Source organism: Phaethon lepturus, unplaced genomic scaffold (genome assembly GCF_000687285.1).
Source record: "Phaethon lepturus isolate BGI_N335 unplaced genomic scaffold, ASM68728v1 scaffold9173, whole genome shotgun sequence".
Taxonomy (NCBI): domain Eukaryota; kingdom Metazoa; phylum Chordata; class Aves; order Phaethontiformes; family Phaethontidae; genus Phaethon; species Phaethon lepturus.
This window is the reverse complement of record NW_010528371.1, coordinates 2323-20077: the sequence shown is the minus strand read 5'-3', so window position 1 is coordinate 20077 and position 17755 is coordinate 2323. Positions and strand designations below refer to the sequence as shown.

Genomic DNA, 17755 nt, shown 5'->3' with positions numbered 1-17755 from the left:
CAGGAACTTAATCTTGTTTGTGTTAGGCATTGGCTCAGGATGCTTACCAGCTGAGGCACTGAACCCTTGACACTGAATTTGTAAACTCTGCCACAGAAAGGCATGAGACAGACATCAAGACAGTCAAATCTTATTTCAATGTAGCAATTCTGAATACATATAAAGACAGTATTTTCAGTATCTGCAAAAACTTTAATGACAAAAAATTCAGAGGCCTTTAAGTCTTCAGGTTTCTCATGTTATAAGCAGAGACTATGAAACCATCTATTTATGTTTATATTGTAGACTCCCCTTGTTCCTTCACAATGCACTATAAGAACTGATCTTTGCAATCGAGTTGTTCGTCACTTAGGTCAGCACAGGGCTCTCACACAAGGGAGGGAGGGAAGAGAAGATGGCAAGATGGCATTGGTATTCATTATGAAGATACAAAAGGATGAAAATAGAGCACAAGAGGAACAAGTGCTGGAAAATGAAAATACAGTAAGCCATTCTAGGAACACACTAGAAATCCCTGCTCCTCTGATCACCTGCCTGCCCAATCTCATATACCAGAAAGCTCTTTTGGCTTTCACCAAATTTTTTCGTTTCTTCCAACTACTAATCCCTATGCAATAATCCCACCTTGCCCAGAATCTCCTGCTCCCTCTTGAAATTCCTTCAAAAACTCACTTTCTGAAAATACAGCAGAAATACACCCGACTCCTGCCCACCCACTCACACTTATCAGAAGAATCTCTACAAAGAAAACCAGGAAGTCTAGGCTAGGACAACCACATGTCATACATCACCTTTTTTCCCCCCCAAAAACCTCATTTTAGTTAGGATGAGTCTTCAAAACCCACCTCTGCCCTGTTGCATACCGGAAGCTGCTGTCTGGTAATGGCTAGCCTGGTACCAAGTTGAAAACACAATTCCCAATTAGTTGAAAATTGGGCATACTCCCATTACTGTTGGCATCCCACTCCCCCACCATTATCTGAACCAGATTATCTGGATAAAGAACTATCACTCAATGTTACGTTTCTTCTACAATATTTAATAATGATATTGAAAGGGGAAGGACAGAGCAAACGCTTCACATCACACTACTGCGGCTACAGAAAAATCAGTAGTTCTCTACACATAGATAAACAGTTTTCAAGATTTATCTATGTCAATTATTTAAGGTCCCTAACAAACCTGAAAGTATATCCACGTATCTGTTAGGAAACTGGGACAAAAAGACAGACTCAAGACAACAGTACAACAGAAAGAAGAAATACCAAGGAAACCCTACTCAATGTATTCAAATAACCGAACGGTGGGACGAAGAATCTTTTTTTTTTTTTAAAACACACACCAACGAAGTCAAAGCAACGTGGGTCAGAAGGGATCTCAGGAAGTCACCTAGTCCAACCTTCTACTCAAAGCAGGACTACTGCCAGCACTAGAGCATATCAGTCTTGGCTTTATCTCCAAGGATGGCAATGCCACAACTTCATTGGGTAAAACGTGGTCCAGGGCTGCAATACCCTCCTGGCAAAAAAAGCATACTGAAGACTACTTGCAACACCTAATGAATTTGAAGTGACTTCTCTAACTCTGAAGTTACAGGAAGGAAACATCCCAAGCTAACTATTCAGTCTAAAGAACAAAAAAACCCCATTCATTCATTTTTAAAAATTGCCAGCTCAGATTCTACTTAGAAATAAGGAACAAAGCCATCCTAATATACAGAGCAGATGTATGAATGACTAACTTTTAAGCTCTCCATCTACAATCACTAACATTACAAGTCCACTTTACTGGAGAGAGTTACACTGGAGAATATTTTTACTGCTCAGCAAGCTGTTTTACATATTTACGAAACACAGCCCAACAGTGCAGTATCTTTCAATTAATTCCCCACTGAAAACCCAATGAAATACTTAAAATATTAACAGTGTGAAGTGATTCTGCGCTAGCATTCAGAATTCTTCTATGAAAAAGGTCAAAACCCACATCTACTTTGTTCAGTTTTATAAAAGCCAAGTAAAGCCGTAACAGAAGGATGCAATCTCAATACAAATATAATTTATCTCCTGGTCACTTACATTGGAGTTGGCGAAAATTGAATTTGAGTTGGCTACAGAATATTCTGCATTAGTCAAGTCTTCATTGCTCTGGTAAAAGACAAAAATCATGTTCAGAAAGAATACACTAAATGAAGCTTATGTATGTTTAATACACAAGAATGCTACTTACAGATTTACTACTAGGTCCATGTAGAAAATAATTCAGCGCCTGTGGGTCCCTTAAGGAGGGAAAAAAAAAAGTTACCACTTTTAGGAAGCACTTTCTACTAATGAGGCTAATTTAAATAAGCCCGATACTGTATCTATCAGGTTTATAGTGAAAACTAATTTCTTTCACTGACTCCAATGCAAAGCTGACAGCTTATACCATCTGAGGATCTATATTTCTGTATCAGCGCAATTTTCAGATATTGATTGTATTTGCTGTCGTTGTACCAAAGCATTTCAAGCAATAACGAAGTTTTAATTGCATTCTACTTTACTTCCCTTAATGAACGTATTACTCATTCTCTTGAAACACACAGTATTTTATGACAGAACATAGTACAAACCTAAGGAAAATACTACCACCAAAGAACATGAGAACTAAAGCAGGTACCATCTGTTCTACAGAGATGAACTACAATGCCTGTTTAGCTAGTGTCTAAGTCAACAGGGTATTTACAAACCTGAACCTTTAACGTGTTTTCTGCCACCCTTAACAAGTTAACAAAAACTTATGCTTGCCAGAGTAACAGTCCCTTTGCTTGGAAAAGGTGCTGCCTTTTTCCTCGAAGTGTAATCAATCATAGAAATAACTGATTAAATATTATGAAACACAATTTCAGTGTATTTCATTAACTTAGCACTATCACTGAATAAAACTCACGATTAAAAATTTGGTCTGATAGAATGAGTGTTGGAAATTGGAACAAATCAAAAACACATTAATGTAACTGCACATATAGACCAAATAAAAAAAAACATTAAAAGGTTGTGTTACATGGCATTATTTTAATACGATGATTATGCAGCATTTCCCAACATGTCCATTAGCATGAAGAATGACAGAGCTTTTTGATTCTATAACATCTTTATTAGCAAGTGGTAATAAAACATTTTTGAGAAGCAGGAGATTCTCATGTAAAAAAATGTTAATTCACAACATCTCTCCTTCTCTCTTGATCATCCTAGAAAATAAAGAGGGAATAAGTTAAAGATCTTTCAGGTTTACAACTCCTCTTCTAAAAGCACAAATACACCTCTATTCCTCTTTTTTTCATTTAAAAAACAAACTGCATTCATGTGTTTACAAAAGATGCATTAAACAGGCAGTATTTGGCAGGGATCTTATGGTGCAATTATGCTTACAACACAGAAGTGGCTACATGCATTTTCAAACAAAAATGTGATTGTCATAGTAGATTACACTACATTTCAAGAATTAAGGAGAACAAAACTCATGACCTCATATAGGGTTGTACCATGCTTATGAGTTTTATCAATAAAATAACCAGGCCATTTAATACTAATTACACTCACTGGATTTAAATCATGAAAAATTCAATTAAAAATGAAGAACACTTCATCACCTTAAATATTGTCTTTAGTAAGGAAAAAATTTTAGAAGGCACTTACCAAAAATCAAAGATCAGATGAAAAAAATGCTGTTTTCCATTCTTCTAGATGCTTAAGACAGTAATTGCTGCCAGCAGCAGGAAGAACACTAATTTTTCACAAACACTCATCTCTATAGAGAGCACTTAATTTTCTGGACCACCTGTGAACTTGTACCAGGATCCTCATGATTCATGCTCATGACAGAGCACTTAATTGCCCCATGCAGTCAATTATCATCTTTATGTTCCAAGCGGGATGTGTTTTCATATGGCTTACAGTTGCATTCTGTGAAGTATTACTGGCAATGCTTTTGCTACAGCATCCACAGAGTAACGCCCAAATGAAAGCAGCCACTGTAGTGATACTTTGTTTTTTCTGAAGTTAAAGCTCTCACTGGTTTTGCTGGAAGCTTTGAGTGCGTGAGAAAGGTAAAAGGCCTATTTATTTATTACGTTTAAGACAGTGGAAAATTCTTGTATGAAGCAGAGACAATCTTTTAGTAGCTGCTACGAGACTGATATACTAATTTCTGTCAGAGTTTGAACAAAGTAACATATGTTCCATCTTCTTCTTACGTTTTAAAGGCATTACAGCTTATTATCTGTTCTTGAATACTGACATGAACATCAGCAAAAGGAAGGTAACTTGTCACATACACCATCCACAAAAATCTTGCGGCTTTCCAAATCTTTTTTTCAGATTGCCACCCATATGGAATTATAAACCTCCAAATAAATCTGTTGTGGAAATAATGCCAAAAAAAACCAAAAAATCCAACAGGACCATTTAAAATCCCCAATTATATTAAACTCAAGTATCTTTGAGCAAAAATTCTGATAAATTCTTGTCTGTAGTGAATACTTGACAGTACTGGGTAACAATTCTATTTTTCTAGCATTTTTATGCTAATGCATGTTATTAGTAGAAATTAAGTATTTATAATTAAGAAAATAATAATTTTACTTTTTCCTTTAAAATACAAGCATAGTGTTAACAAAGTATCTAGTTCCATTACTCAAAAATTAAAAAAAAAAAAAAGTTCTTTGCAGGCAAGTTTGCCACAACATCCCTAGGAACATGCTTCAACATGAAGAGGAGAGGGAGTCCAACCTCCATGTACGCTCTTTCCTTAGCCTCTCTTGAGGAGAATGCTAGCAAGTGGACTGTCAGCTAGTACACACTGGGATTGAAGGCTCTGTGATACACACATCTCCACATGGAAGTAAAGCATAGCTACTCACTTCATTTGCAAGTCACCTAGTCTTGAAACAATATGGAGACAGAATCATCATCTAGATGATTTTGCAAAATTATTTTTCCGAACTTTTCCAAAAGAATTGCTTAAGGAAAACTTACCCAATAAGATCAAGGAGACAGGATTCATCGTCGTCATCATCCATGACAACTAGAACAAAAAGGGAGAAGATGGATATTTGATATGTATCAGACAAATTGCTTTCAACAATAAAACCCATTTAGAATACCTCAGTATTTTTTATTAAATAATTTTTGAAGTTGACAGATGTCAACTACTGGCAAAGTTCTTAAATAAACCTACACCTTCTACAGAGTCCACTGATTTATCTCAAAATCCAATTCAGTCACTTGTAGTGATACACAAAATCCCATGCAATGGGATAACCCATTCAGGGTTTTTTTGAGAATACTGAATTGGAGAAAGACAAATGACTAACCAAACTATTAAACAGAACTTCTATGACTTAAAAGAAGTAGTAAAATACATCAACACTGAATGCAATCTTAAGACTCCAATTCTATAGGAATTTACTCACAGCTAATCCCAGTGAGGGGATAACCGAACACCACAGAACCTACAAAGGCTGTTACAAATTAGCGGCTATAACACCGACCGGCCAAAAGATAAGCAAACGTAGGTCAGTATATGATGGTCCTGTTATAGGCTAGAACCAAAACTATACCCAAGACATCACAAAGCATTAAAAAGAACACTGTTTTCTAGCAGACTTTTCTTAGCTATTGCTAGTGACAACATAGCCACTTCCAGTCTCTCCTCAACAATACTCCAAAGTGTATTTAACGAACTTGTGATTAATAGCACAGAGTTCTGACAATCCTTTTAACAACAGGTGGGGAATTCATTTGCATTAGCCAAACTGAATGTAAGCATTCATTCATTGGGTGCAGAGCAATTTTAGCCTCACAGCATCACGGCCACCGACTTAGGCACTGCCTACTCAGTCGGGTGCTGCCTGTACCAAATGCGTTCCACTACTCTTTCCTCTGATCACTGTTCCTTCGAGCTTCTGTTCGCATGTCCTTGTTCTCCTGTTTGCCGTAGCTCTCAATGTCATCTGAGACTGTCCCTTCGCCCTGCCAGTAACTCTCAGGACCGCTTTATCCTCCCTTACTCTCTCTGTAAGGATCCCATCTAACCAACCAGTTCAATTATCAACTGATGCTAGTTTCCTAAATATCTTGGCACCCTGGCTTCCGCTTAGTTATCCAACCTCATCTTCACAGTATCTTCTAATCACATCAAATTAATCACTGTACATTCTATGCTTTTTTTTTTCCTCAACTTCCCTTAAAAAGTCTCCTTTCATACTTACCACACAGATTTATTAATATAGTTTTGGCTTTAATTCATTTTGCTCACTCTCTGACTTCTTGAGAGAGAAGAGAAACTTACTCTCCGTGACCAGAGCTACATGAATCATTCTTCAGGCTCTCCCTCATACTGACCTCCATAATGCCTATGACCATGAAGGGACTAGAGCACCTGTTACACAAGGGGCTGAGAGCACCGGGACTGGGGAACAGAAGCCTATCAGGGAATCTTATCTGTGTGTATAAATACCTCATGAGAGGCTGTGAAGAAGACTGAGCCAAGCTCTTCTGAGTGAATGAACAACAGGCAAGGGGCACAGATTCAAACGAACAAACAAATATATTTAAACATAGGAAAAACACTTTTTTTTTTTTTTTTTAACTCGCAGTGTAGTCCAATACTACAAATTTTCCAGCAACGTTATGGAGTCTCCATCCTTGGAGATACCCTAAACCCAGTGGGACCACAGCCCTGAGCAGCCTGCTCTGGCTGAGCCTGCTGTGAGCAGGACGCTGGATGAGGTGATCTCCAGACTTACCTTCCTACGTCAGCTGTCTTATGATTCTGTAACCTCTTCCCTGAAATTTTTCTGTAGTCCACTGATTCTGAAAATGGTTTATACTTCAGACTAGCAGAGAGGGTACCCTGTCCTCTATATTCCATAGCCTCTTCAGATTTTTTCTTCTTCAATCTCCTGTGCTTTCACTTACAGAGAGAGTGAAGCAGAACCAGAGCATACATGACTATGAGGACCCCTTAGTATCAACTCTCTGGGAGAACAGGAAAACAAAGCACAGCTACAGAGAACTACCTCAAATGTTGACAAAAATCAACATTTATCAGGTGATTATACCCCTTAAGAAAAATAATTTCTCCCATGATTCAGGTATTACATCTGCTCACTGTTGCATACAGCCACCAGCATGAGCACTGATCTTGCAATTTAATGCTAAGCAAGTAACATGATGTTTTATGATGTCACAAAATTCAAATGTAAATGTGCATTACTAAGAACAAATTAATAACTTATTAGCATTAAGTGATTAGCATTCTACTTTAGCTGCACTTAGTACTACTTACAGAAAGCTGTTACTTCCTCCAACAGCTAACGAGCATATTCATCTCTCAAGAGCAATGTTTCAAAGACTCCCAGCCAGCCAAAAGTAAAAAGGAGCTCTATCGAAAGTCAACATGAACTTTGTTTACACATTGCATGCCTACTTTTGCAAGTCCCATCCCATGTGTCTGTGGCGATACCGACATTATTTAAATAAAATAAAATGTCTTTGCTTTACCAAACCAAATATTCTCTATGAACATACTGCATTAAGGCTTCAGCATTATCGAAAGTGATCACATAGAACTTTGTTCAATCAGTACTCCTGTGGGTATTAAAAATACTAATTCAAATTAGACAAATTTGCCAAGTTCACTAAATTCTTGAAAACCTGCATATAGTGATCACAAGGAAAATAAATTGCATGAAAAAACCAATGAGAGAAAATCTTAAATGGTAATACATACTCTTCACTATTCAGCCCTTTAGCTGAGCATGCAGTTGGCTTTATTAGAAAAAATAGTTGCTGGTTTTTGCATTTCACATACGTAACACAAGAAAAATCTACCTAACATACTGTAAACTCCTACCAGTTTACAACAGACAATAGAAGCCAAAGAAAACCGCTACATTTTTTATAAACACCAATAATCACAACCAGTACCCTAGAGAAGGCATCTTCCTAACAAGCTTTAACAACATTTCTTGTCATCACTAGCATAATTCTATACAAACATAAGAAAGAAATATTATGCCAACTTTTTTTTTAATGCTGGTTCACTAGAGAGCTATTCTGCACAAACCCAAGTTTTTACACAGCTGATCAATGTACCATCACAGAGCCATGAACACACCTGTCATACACAGCTCTTGCTACATTCAAAAGTTGTTCTGATCAGCACTTGCAGCCTAAGGGGCTACATGCTCACGCCCCTTGAAAACTGCAAATGAAGCACAGTTAGTTTGCTACCATCTCAATATCCCCACAAATGGTGGCTAGGTAACACTACACTAACATGATGCTGCATGGCAGCACTTTTGTGAAATACCACAGGACCAACACACAATTTAAACAGCATACGTAGGGGTATGTGGTCTGTGAAAGAACAAGAAAGACCACAACCCAACCACAAACGTACCTATTTAGACCAAATTCTGTTCCTACTTTATCATACATACATACCCACGGTCTACATAACCACGTAACTGCAGGTTTCAATCTTTTTAACTAATGCAGTTCTTCAAAGTTCTTCAATGAGGATTAGTGGCTTGTCAACTTCCGGACAGCAACATTGGAGGTGCACAATCAAACCGAGTCCTTGCACACCCAAAAGCAACTACTTGTCAGTCTATTTAGAAAAGAGGGCACCCTTAGCAACACATGACCTTAACATGGATGATCACTTAAAAGTGCATTAATAAAAGCATGCCTATCCTGTGAAATTTTCCTAGTGTTTTCTACAGCACAAATGGTAGAAAAGATTGCAGTTTTTCCCACCAACTACCTTTTCAAGTTTTCTATACACAACTTACACAAATTCTGTCCTCCTCCCTGTTTGTTAACGTATAGCGTGGGCCAAATCAATGACTGATATATGAAATGGGTACAAACTGTATTAAGCCAAGACAGTTTGAAAATAAAACTCAACACAGTAAGTGGAGTTAGAGGATTAGAGTTACGTAGCCTAGACCAGTGGTCTCCAAAGCGGGGTGTGTGCAACACAATCCATTGAGGTACAGTAAGGAAATACTAGAACTTCAGTATTATGTGCATACAATTTGTAAATAAATATACATATACTGGGGGTGCATGCTCAAAAAACTTACACCGATACGGGTGTGCAATCAAAAACATTTGGAGACCACTGGCCTAGACTCTTAAAGATTGACTCACTTCTGTATTTGGATCAGTTGACGGGGGGCTTCAGCCAGTGGGCAAGGGGTGTGGGTGGAGGCTCCAGGTCAGGCTTGTGTGGACCATCGGGGCCCACCAGTGCACCCAGGGCGCTGACAAGAGGCCACACTAGAGACAGCTGGGGGAAAACACACATTGGGAAGATTCACATAACCTGCTGGAGAACTGTTACAATGTAGCCTAATAAATATCTAGTTATCATCAATACTGTTCTACAGCGTCCTTTTTAACAAAAAGAAAAAAAGAAAAAAAATATCTGTTTATCATAAGTAGGACAAACTCAGTCCATCCAACTAATTTACAAAAGGCAATCCTTACTAATTAGTCACAACCCAGCCAAGATATTCCATGTAACTTATTATTAGCAAAGCATCTACTGTTTTGTTTCATACCCCTGCTACTGCACTGGTGAATCCAGTACATACTTCAACTTGGGTCACATACACTTGTGGAAGCAGGACTGCCTATCCCTTTCGGGAAGTAACCAGAGACCCTTTACCTCACACTCCCAAACAGAATATAAGAACAGGTGAAAGTAATAAAACTGCCAAGGAAATCCCAGCTATTCAGGCCAATCCTCTGGGGGAATGTTATCATGTGGCCTTGAAGCTTCTGCCTCCCTTTCAATGCTCTCACCTACTACAAAGCACAAGCAAACAAAAAAGAGAGCAGTCCTGAGCCCCTCTCATCCACTTTCCCCGAGTCAGCTCAAGGCTTTGAAGAGTCACCTGGAACAGAAAATTGATCTGACAAAATACATTCATCTGTTTCAACTTTGATTAGCTTCTTGATTTGGTTCTGGCTTGCCACGGGGCTACAAGAGCACTAGAGCCTGCAGGAATGAGGGAGCTGGGTAAATATGAGGGAAGGCAGCAGTGTTTCAGCCAGCTTAAAGCAATCGTCAGACTGTAGCCGCACATGTACAAGTAATACAGCCACTCTCACATTAGCTGCAGTGCAGACAGCAGGTAAATAGAAGCGATTATTCCCCTCTATTCAGCACTTGTGAGCTCCCATCTGAAATACTGTGTCCAGTTTTGCCACACACACCCTGCCTTTAAAAGAAATACAGAAAAACTTGAAGAGCCCAGCGGAGTTCCAATAAAATCCTACAGGCACATGACAGTAAGAAAGTCTGAGGGAACTACCTTTCTTCAGCCTGGACAACAGAAGGCTAACTGAGCCTCTACCTCCAGTCTGCCACTAGCCGAAAGTGGTACTAAGCCGAGCAGAGCCAGCCTCTTCTCATCAATGCAGAGCAAGACACAAGGCAACAGCCAAGACATGCAACACAGAAAATCCCAACCAGATATAAGGGAAAAAGCAGTTCACAAACAAGAATGCTCAAGCAAGAGGGTGGAATCACCCTCTTTGGAAACCTTAAAAACTCAACTGGCCCTGACCAACCTGTCCCAACTTTGAAGCTAGTTGTGCTTACAGCAGGAGGCAGGGCCAGATAACCTCCAGTTGTCCTTACCAGCCTAAATTTTTCATGACCATGCTACACGATCCACAGTATCATGCAATAGATGCAGGATCTACAGCCTGCAGAGTCACTAAAATGAGATTTGTCCAGAAACAGTCCAACTATTCATACATGCTTCATATACGGCACATGATTTTTAGAACTTAAAAATTTGAGTATTCAAAACCACTGTAAATACCGCATTTTAAATTCAAAATATATTCAAGGTTGTCACAAAAGAATTCCTTTCCTTTCTCAAAGTCATTTATAATTTTATACAACCTGAACACATAACTTCAGATACAAAGCAGTAAAATATTATTTTCCAATTTCGTAAAAAACCTAAGGTGCTGCCCAGTTTCGACAAGCAACATTTAGAGCAGTAATTCCCAAAAGTGCAATACAATTAAGATCAAAACTTGGTAAGCCACAAGTAAATAAATTTATCTGGAAAACTGTTAGACTCCTAACTTCTGTGCAACTACACGGGATCAATTCCTGACCAACAACATGCCAGGACTTCCAAGAGTGAACACTGACCTTTGGAAATCAATGCCTTAAAGCAAGGAAACAACTCCTGTAGTTACAGCTTTATAGTGGGAGATGATCAAACTTGCATACAGTAACGTACTGTTACTTGCATACATACGTAGCACCTGAAGCAACTACCCTTTTGAGTCACAAAATGTGCTCACTAATCCTCAGGAGTTCAATAAGCCTTTGTACACACCCAGTCTTTCGCAGCAACTCTGACAACACCTCCGTCATGCTTTATAAGGGATCTGAGCCATCAAATCTTCTGAGCTGTTCTGTTGCTCTCTATCATTCTCCAAAATTTTAATCTACAATCCCAGCATTAACAGTAACTTCACTATGGAGTATCTGAAGAAATACAGTGTCACTATAACTACTCAACAAGAAAAATAGAAGAAATCAAAGTTACTGTAATAGTCACTGTAGAGAATGGTATTGTAGTGAACTGAGTGTTCTACATCAAATTTATGACGTTTTTATCCGTCGTATCCCTTTTGAATACAGAATGTAAGATAATTCTATTAACCCAATACAAGCATCCACCCCTTGTTAAATTACATCAAAGGATCACCGCAGCGTTAAATGATTCTGCACTGACTGCAGAGGCAAAAAGCCCAGAGCTGAAGTCCTTCCTTCACACAAAGTTCCACCACGACTCACATTAATTTCCACAGTGCTAATACTTTCAGTGTGCTTCTGAAATTGGGGGCAGGGCGGGGGGGAAGATGCCATTTTACCACTTATCAGGTAACACGTACCACTTAAGCAGTATGCACTGCAGGTTGCCAAGATGCTGTAACTACTGCCTTACACTGTCAGTTATCTCTCAGGTTCCTAACAAGCCTTGGATTCCTTGAAGGAAACTTACCCACATAGGAACCACCAGACCTCATCTGCATTCTCTGCAACACAGGAGTGTAAGAAAGGAGTAAACTCAAACCCTTACTACCACCTATTTTATTCTTAAATTTCAAGTTCATGCTACTTTTGAACAATCTAGTATCTTGCGAACCAGACAATTTCAGATTCTTGTAACTAACCAAGTATGTGTTTTATGATCAATTTAAGAGATGCTTACCACATCAAGCCCTTTATTTGCAAGAAACTGATTTTTTACACAGACAGAATACCAAAAATGAATGTTAAAAGGTATCTCCACTTCCTCTGTCTCATTACTGTAAAAAATTACATGCAGCAGAATGACACAGTATTCAATGGAAAAAAGGTAAATATTGAAAAACCTGATTGCAAATTAAAAATCTCAATTTTATTCATGCAAAAAGACGTAATCATTTCAGGGCAAGAGGAGTAAGGAAACAAAGTTAATTTTAAGAATGTACTTTGTACAACACAAGGATTTAACTACTCACTTGTAAACCATGCTGTGCTTATATTCTACAATATACAATTATTCCTTACAAATATTTTATCTCCCAGAGTGATCAACAAAAAGCAACTGTTGTACTGTTGCAAAATCTACCAGGAATTGTGCTCTAAAGAACAGAGTAAGAAATTTGGGATTCTAACCTAGTAACACAGCACAACATGCAAGTGCAAATTTTCTATACATACATGAAAATGTGTTCTTATTCCAAGATTCTAAATCTGAGTAGTACTTCTAAGATGAACTTACAATGTTTGAAATCACCTGTGGAACTGAATTTAATCATCAGTATTTCAAAGACATCTGTACACATCAGAGATGAGAAGAAATTTGTAATTTTAAGTATTCAGAAGAATGATTCAAAACCTCTCTATGAAAAAATACTCAAAAAAAATGGGAGCTATTCAGGAGTCAGATAAATAGCAACAAGAAAAGAACCTCAAAAGTGCTACCTCTCATGAATTGCTAGGCGCGACATTACGCATCTTCATGGTTTCCAGGATCCGGCAGGAGATGAACACCTAAGAGGTCAGGCAGGGTCTTTACTCAATTGTGAAGTACCAGCTCCACACACAGAAGGGCAAATAAAAACCACACACTCAAGCACAGACCTCCTACAATAGGTTGTTTATCCAACTCTTAAATTTTATCTCCCGTTACTATACCATAAAAAAAAAAAAAATCTTGAGTTTGGCAAATGTGGTAAGTTATCAAGTTTCCAAAAACTACAGCGTTATTTTAATACATTAAGAAAAAAATGGAAATGTACAGTTCAATTGTTAACAGTATGTATGATATAAAGGTTAATCCAGCTACAGTCAAGCACGCCGAGTACATGTGTGAACCTTCAGTGCAGCTGCCTAAAATCTGGTTTCCCTCAAGACACACACGTTCAGCATCAAATTTCTAATTTATTCAATACAATCTTTTCCTACTGCATCCAGAGCTGCTCTCGGCAACACCAAAATCTTGACAAGACTTTCATCTGGAAATAGATTTTTTTTAAACCGCATGGAGAAAATACAGAGTAACTCAGAGCCTGGAGGTCACGATGCCTACCTACCCCATGGGATTCACCAGGTCGAACACTGGGCTCAGCCCATGTCCCCAGCAGTGACTACCCTCATCACTGTGCTACAGCCTGTTTTGGACTCTCTTCAAAGCTGCTCCACTGCATACACAATTCTTCAGGAAACTCAATATTCATAAAACATTTTGAAAGGTCCTAGTTTCATCCCAAAAGAGGAAAAGAAGGTGGTGTTATCTCAGCAGTTCCTTAGGAAAGAAATGTTCGCCTGCCCAAAGGAAGTTAGATGCTCTTAAGTATTTCCAGAAATTACTGTATGCAGTAACACAGGCTATTGGCCTATGTTATTTGTTCAACACAATACTTCAAGAAATGTCAAGTCAGTTCTTCAGGTGTTTTTACTTTTGCCTCTACTAGAGAATACCTGTGTATCATACTTCTCATTCTGTGCATATAATTCTCAAAGATTCTGAAAAAACACTTACGCAGTCCCAGAACATAACTTCATTATGAGCTGATCATTTCTCAATTAATTTATAAACCAATGCCCTATTAACACCTTTTCATTGCCACTCTAGTCCATACTAGTTTAAAAACAAAACAAAACTGGTTACCTAGCCACAGCCTAATATCAGCTAACAACTGCCAATAATTAAAGCTGAACAGAGATTTATACTCCTTTCAGTTATTATGTTTGGGACATCAACTGAAATTTGAGTATGACGAACTGACAGGTGTGTAACTAATTCAGCAGTGCAGAATTGTATCGACACCCCCAAAGCCAGACTGGAAATCCTCCACACTGCCAGTCTTGTCCTTGTTGAAGCCAATACCTTGCTGAAGCCAGTGGAGATTTTGCCACCTATTTCAGTGGGGACAAAATATTTTCTGTAGTTGACATTGCAGAATACATCAATAAATTCAAGCTTCAACACCACATCTTGAAATTCCACACTCAGATCAAGTTCACAGTAAAACTACTCAAGTTCCACCTGAGCCAAGGCACAAGATCAGCCCCTACAAAAATGATCGGTCTCTTGCAATGAAGTTAAAACTTTCTCCCTGGACTCCCCTCTCTTCACTTCACCACCCTTTCTTAATAACTTCAATGAAAGAAAGGCTATTGTATTACGTTTTGACAAGTGGTTTACCCACTTTCTTTTCCTTTTGGAAAGCATTCCCTTACTCAAAGTAACACTGGAAGTAGCTCTGGAACATTTTAAAAGCAATAAAACAACCTGACAGCCTATTTGTGCTAGTTAATCATGTTAATTTTTATTTTGTCTAAAACCTCAGCGATTCTCAAATAAAGCAGAAATAATACAGACACAGTAGTTGTTTTTTCCACAGTGAGAGCAGGGGCAGACGAACATTTGAAAATAAAGATACATCAGTTCAGGTGGGTGTTTATGCATATCTGTTGGTGCAACAAGGGCTTTACTGATACTGCTTATTCCAGCATTCAAACTACAACAGTTGCAGGTCACAATGAATGTTAGAACAGTTTATTAATCTTGGTGCTTTTCCCCTACTGTAAGAAAGAAAAACATGCTTGTTTTTGCAGACAATCCCCAGATCCATGCTGGACCAGGTACGTCACTGTAAAAAAACCCTTCAAGCACAGATGCCACTTATTCCAGCAGAACTGCTACAAAAAATTACTCCAACTCTTTGAACACAATGAACTACATTATCAAACAGCTCTTATGCCTGGACTGTCTAACTGTAGTTAGACAGGGATGACACACTTTCAGGCTCTCACTGCTCCATCTACGCTAAAAAGCACCAGCCATTAGACTTATCACAAGCCTAATGCAGCGTGAAAAGGCACGATCATTGACCATTACAGCCACATTATACAACATAACTGCAGTTATGCAGATACAACTTTTCTGGAAGCGATGTGGACGTATACCAGCAGAAGGCTGAAAATACAGCTAGAGTACAATGAATGACCAAGTACTGTACTAATGTGTCCATGCCTGCAAAGCTCTTCAACCCTAGCCTATGGACTTACATCTGTTGCAAAGTTTTATGGATACAGAAAGGGTCCTTGGAGGAGACTGGCAATGCAGCTTATATTAGCAGGACTTTGCTTTTTCCCCCTCTCAGTACAATTAAACTAAATATATAAACGCTACTGGAAAAGGACACATGGGAAGGCAGGAAAATGGCACATCTATAAAGTGATGTAAATATTTAGCTACAGTAGAACCAACTCTGTCATGGGCACAACTATATAGCACTGACCTCACCTAAGGCCACACATTGAGTATTGTCAACTTGAGAATACAAGTGTAATATACAAGGCAAGGGCTCAAAGTACAAAGTAAGAACACAGTTAAAATACACGTGTATTCTACTAGTGAGCAAGCCACGGTGCACCAACAAAAGCACTATCAGGCTAGTGTATCAATATGGTGAGCTTCTGCACTCCATCAACTTAAAGAAGCTACGCGAAATACAAAGTACTACTTGCAACAACAACAAAGAGAAAAAACTTTTAAGCTCAGACATGGCCAAAGAAATACATCTAAACAGAATAGTTCTAGTATACTTAAATACTATCTGCCAAAGATCTCAACGCAAGATGAGAATACATTTGGCTTTAATGCAAGCAGGTCAGAGTAAACAGTGTATGTAGTCATTTGACAAGTATTAAGCCCTGAGAGAATATAAACTGGTTCTTTTTATCCCATTTTTGTAAGTTCTTTGTTATTTTCACAAATTAACGAAAAAATCCACACACAATCTGCCAGACATTAGTGCATAACATAGAAATTTTGTTGTATAAAAATACAGTACCACTAAGAAAAATTCACTACCTCAATACCAAAATTACTGTTAACAAAAATGCAAAATAATCACTTCAAGAAATAATTTCATGTGATAAAAAGATTCCTGAAATATGTCAACAAATATTGTACTCCACATTCAATAGATTTGTAAACAATTAAAGTTTTAGCAGGTGTACTGTACAAAGCTGAAATATTCACAAGGTTGTCCCCATGAAAGTCTTTAGAAAAGAGAGTTTATATGCAGATACATTTTTTTTTTAGTATATTTCAAGCAATAACAATGTGTATGTCACAAGAAATGTTGTTTAAAACTCTTCAACACCAACAGGCAAGGAATTTAAACAGCCTTAAAATTAATCCCAAATTTTAAAAAAATCTTCCACTTCCTTCAGGAACAAGCAAGAGGCATGGGGAAGCCCTCCTCTGATCTGTCAAAAAGCATAAAATTGAGAACTAAACAAGCATTCCACACTCCTTAGTGGGCACAGCATGAGTTGGTCTGGCAGCATACTTGCTGTTCCTGAATACAGATGTTGTTGGTATTAAACCCAAGCCTCACAACACTGATCAGATTACACAGAAATGTAAAAAAAAAAAAGTTTTGATCAAAAAATAGACCATTTTCAACACTCTCCCTAAAACACAGCACTAAAATAACTGAAAAAGCATATTAAAGTGGAGCTGCCAAATTGAAGTAATTTGGAAAAAACGCTGCTTCCTGTGAGACATAGAGGAGAGATAAAAACTTGGAAAGATGGTAATCCCCCCCCTCAAAAAAATTACCAAGAGAGTAACAGCAACAAAGTGATTTACATACCCACCCACCATAAAGTTACTTGCCGTTGTGTTTTTGCAAGCACTTTTGAAGGTATTGAAGGCTCTTGAACAAAGATTACTTTGCCTGATGTGCCACACTAGAGCATTTCTTAAAGATGGATTTAATTTTTAATGACATATTGTGGTTTTTTGGTCGTCATTCAACAGATGAGGATGTTCTTTCAACTCCTTTTTCCTCCTGCACTCCGAACATACCTCACGTCAAGGAACAGTTATTTTCACAACATGAAAACAAGCCCTGACGTGACGCTTACAGGCTTTAAGCTGGGAGCAGAGACCCCTCTGAACCAAGCCACTTTAATACCTCACAGGACCGTGACTCAGAGCGCTCGGGAGATGGGGAGGCCCGAGAAGGCCGCGACGGGGCCCTTCCCAAAAAGGCCCACGCCCAAAGCAATCCACGCTTTTTGTTCCCCTGCATACACACTGCCAAGAACCCTTCACCTCTCTTCCCAAAAGCATACACAGAAGAAACTCCTTGCAGCAATTTCA

At 38.4% G+C, this 17755-nt stretch overlaps 1 protein-coding gene across 1 annotated transcript in view; it reads right to left on the bottom strand.

Annotated features, from left to right (window-relative positions):
* GLTSCR1L (GLTSCR1-like) overlaps positions 1-17755 on the bottom strand; it is a 35353-nt gene that overhangs the window by 15282 nt on the left and 2316 nt on the right. Inside the window, exons 2-4 of the mRNA XM_010283655.1 lie at positions 5013-5061; positions 2227-2275; positions 2076-2144 (exon numbers count right to left, since the gene is read on the bottom strand). Coding sequence (XP_010281957.1) covers positions 2076-2144; positions 2227-2275; positions 5013-5056 — 162 coding nt within the window. The 5' untranslated portion in view covers positions 5057-5061. The remainder of the gene's footprint in view (positions 1-2075; positions 2145-2226; positions 2276-5012; positions 5062-17755) is intronic.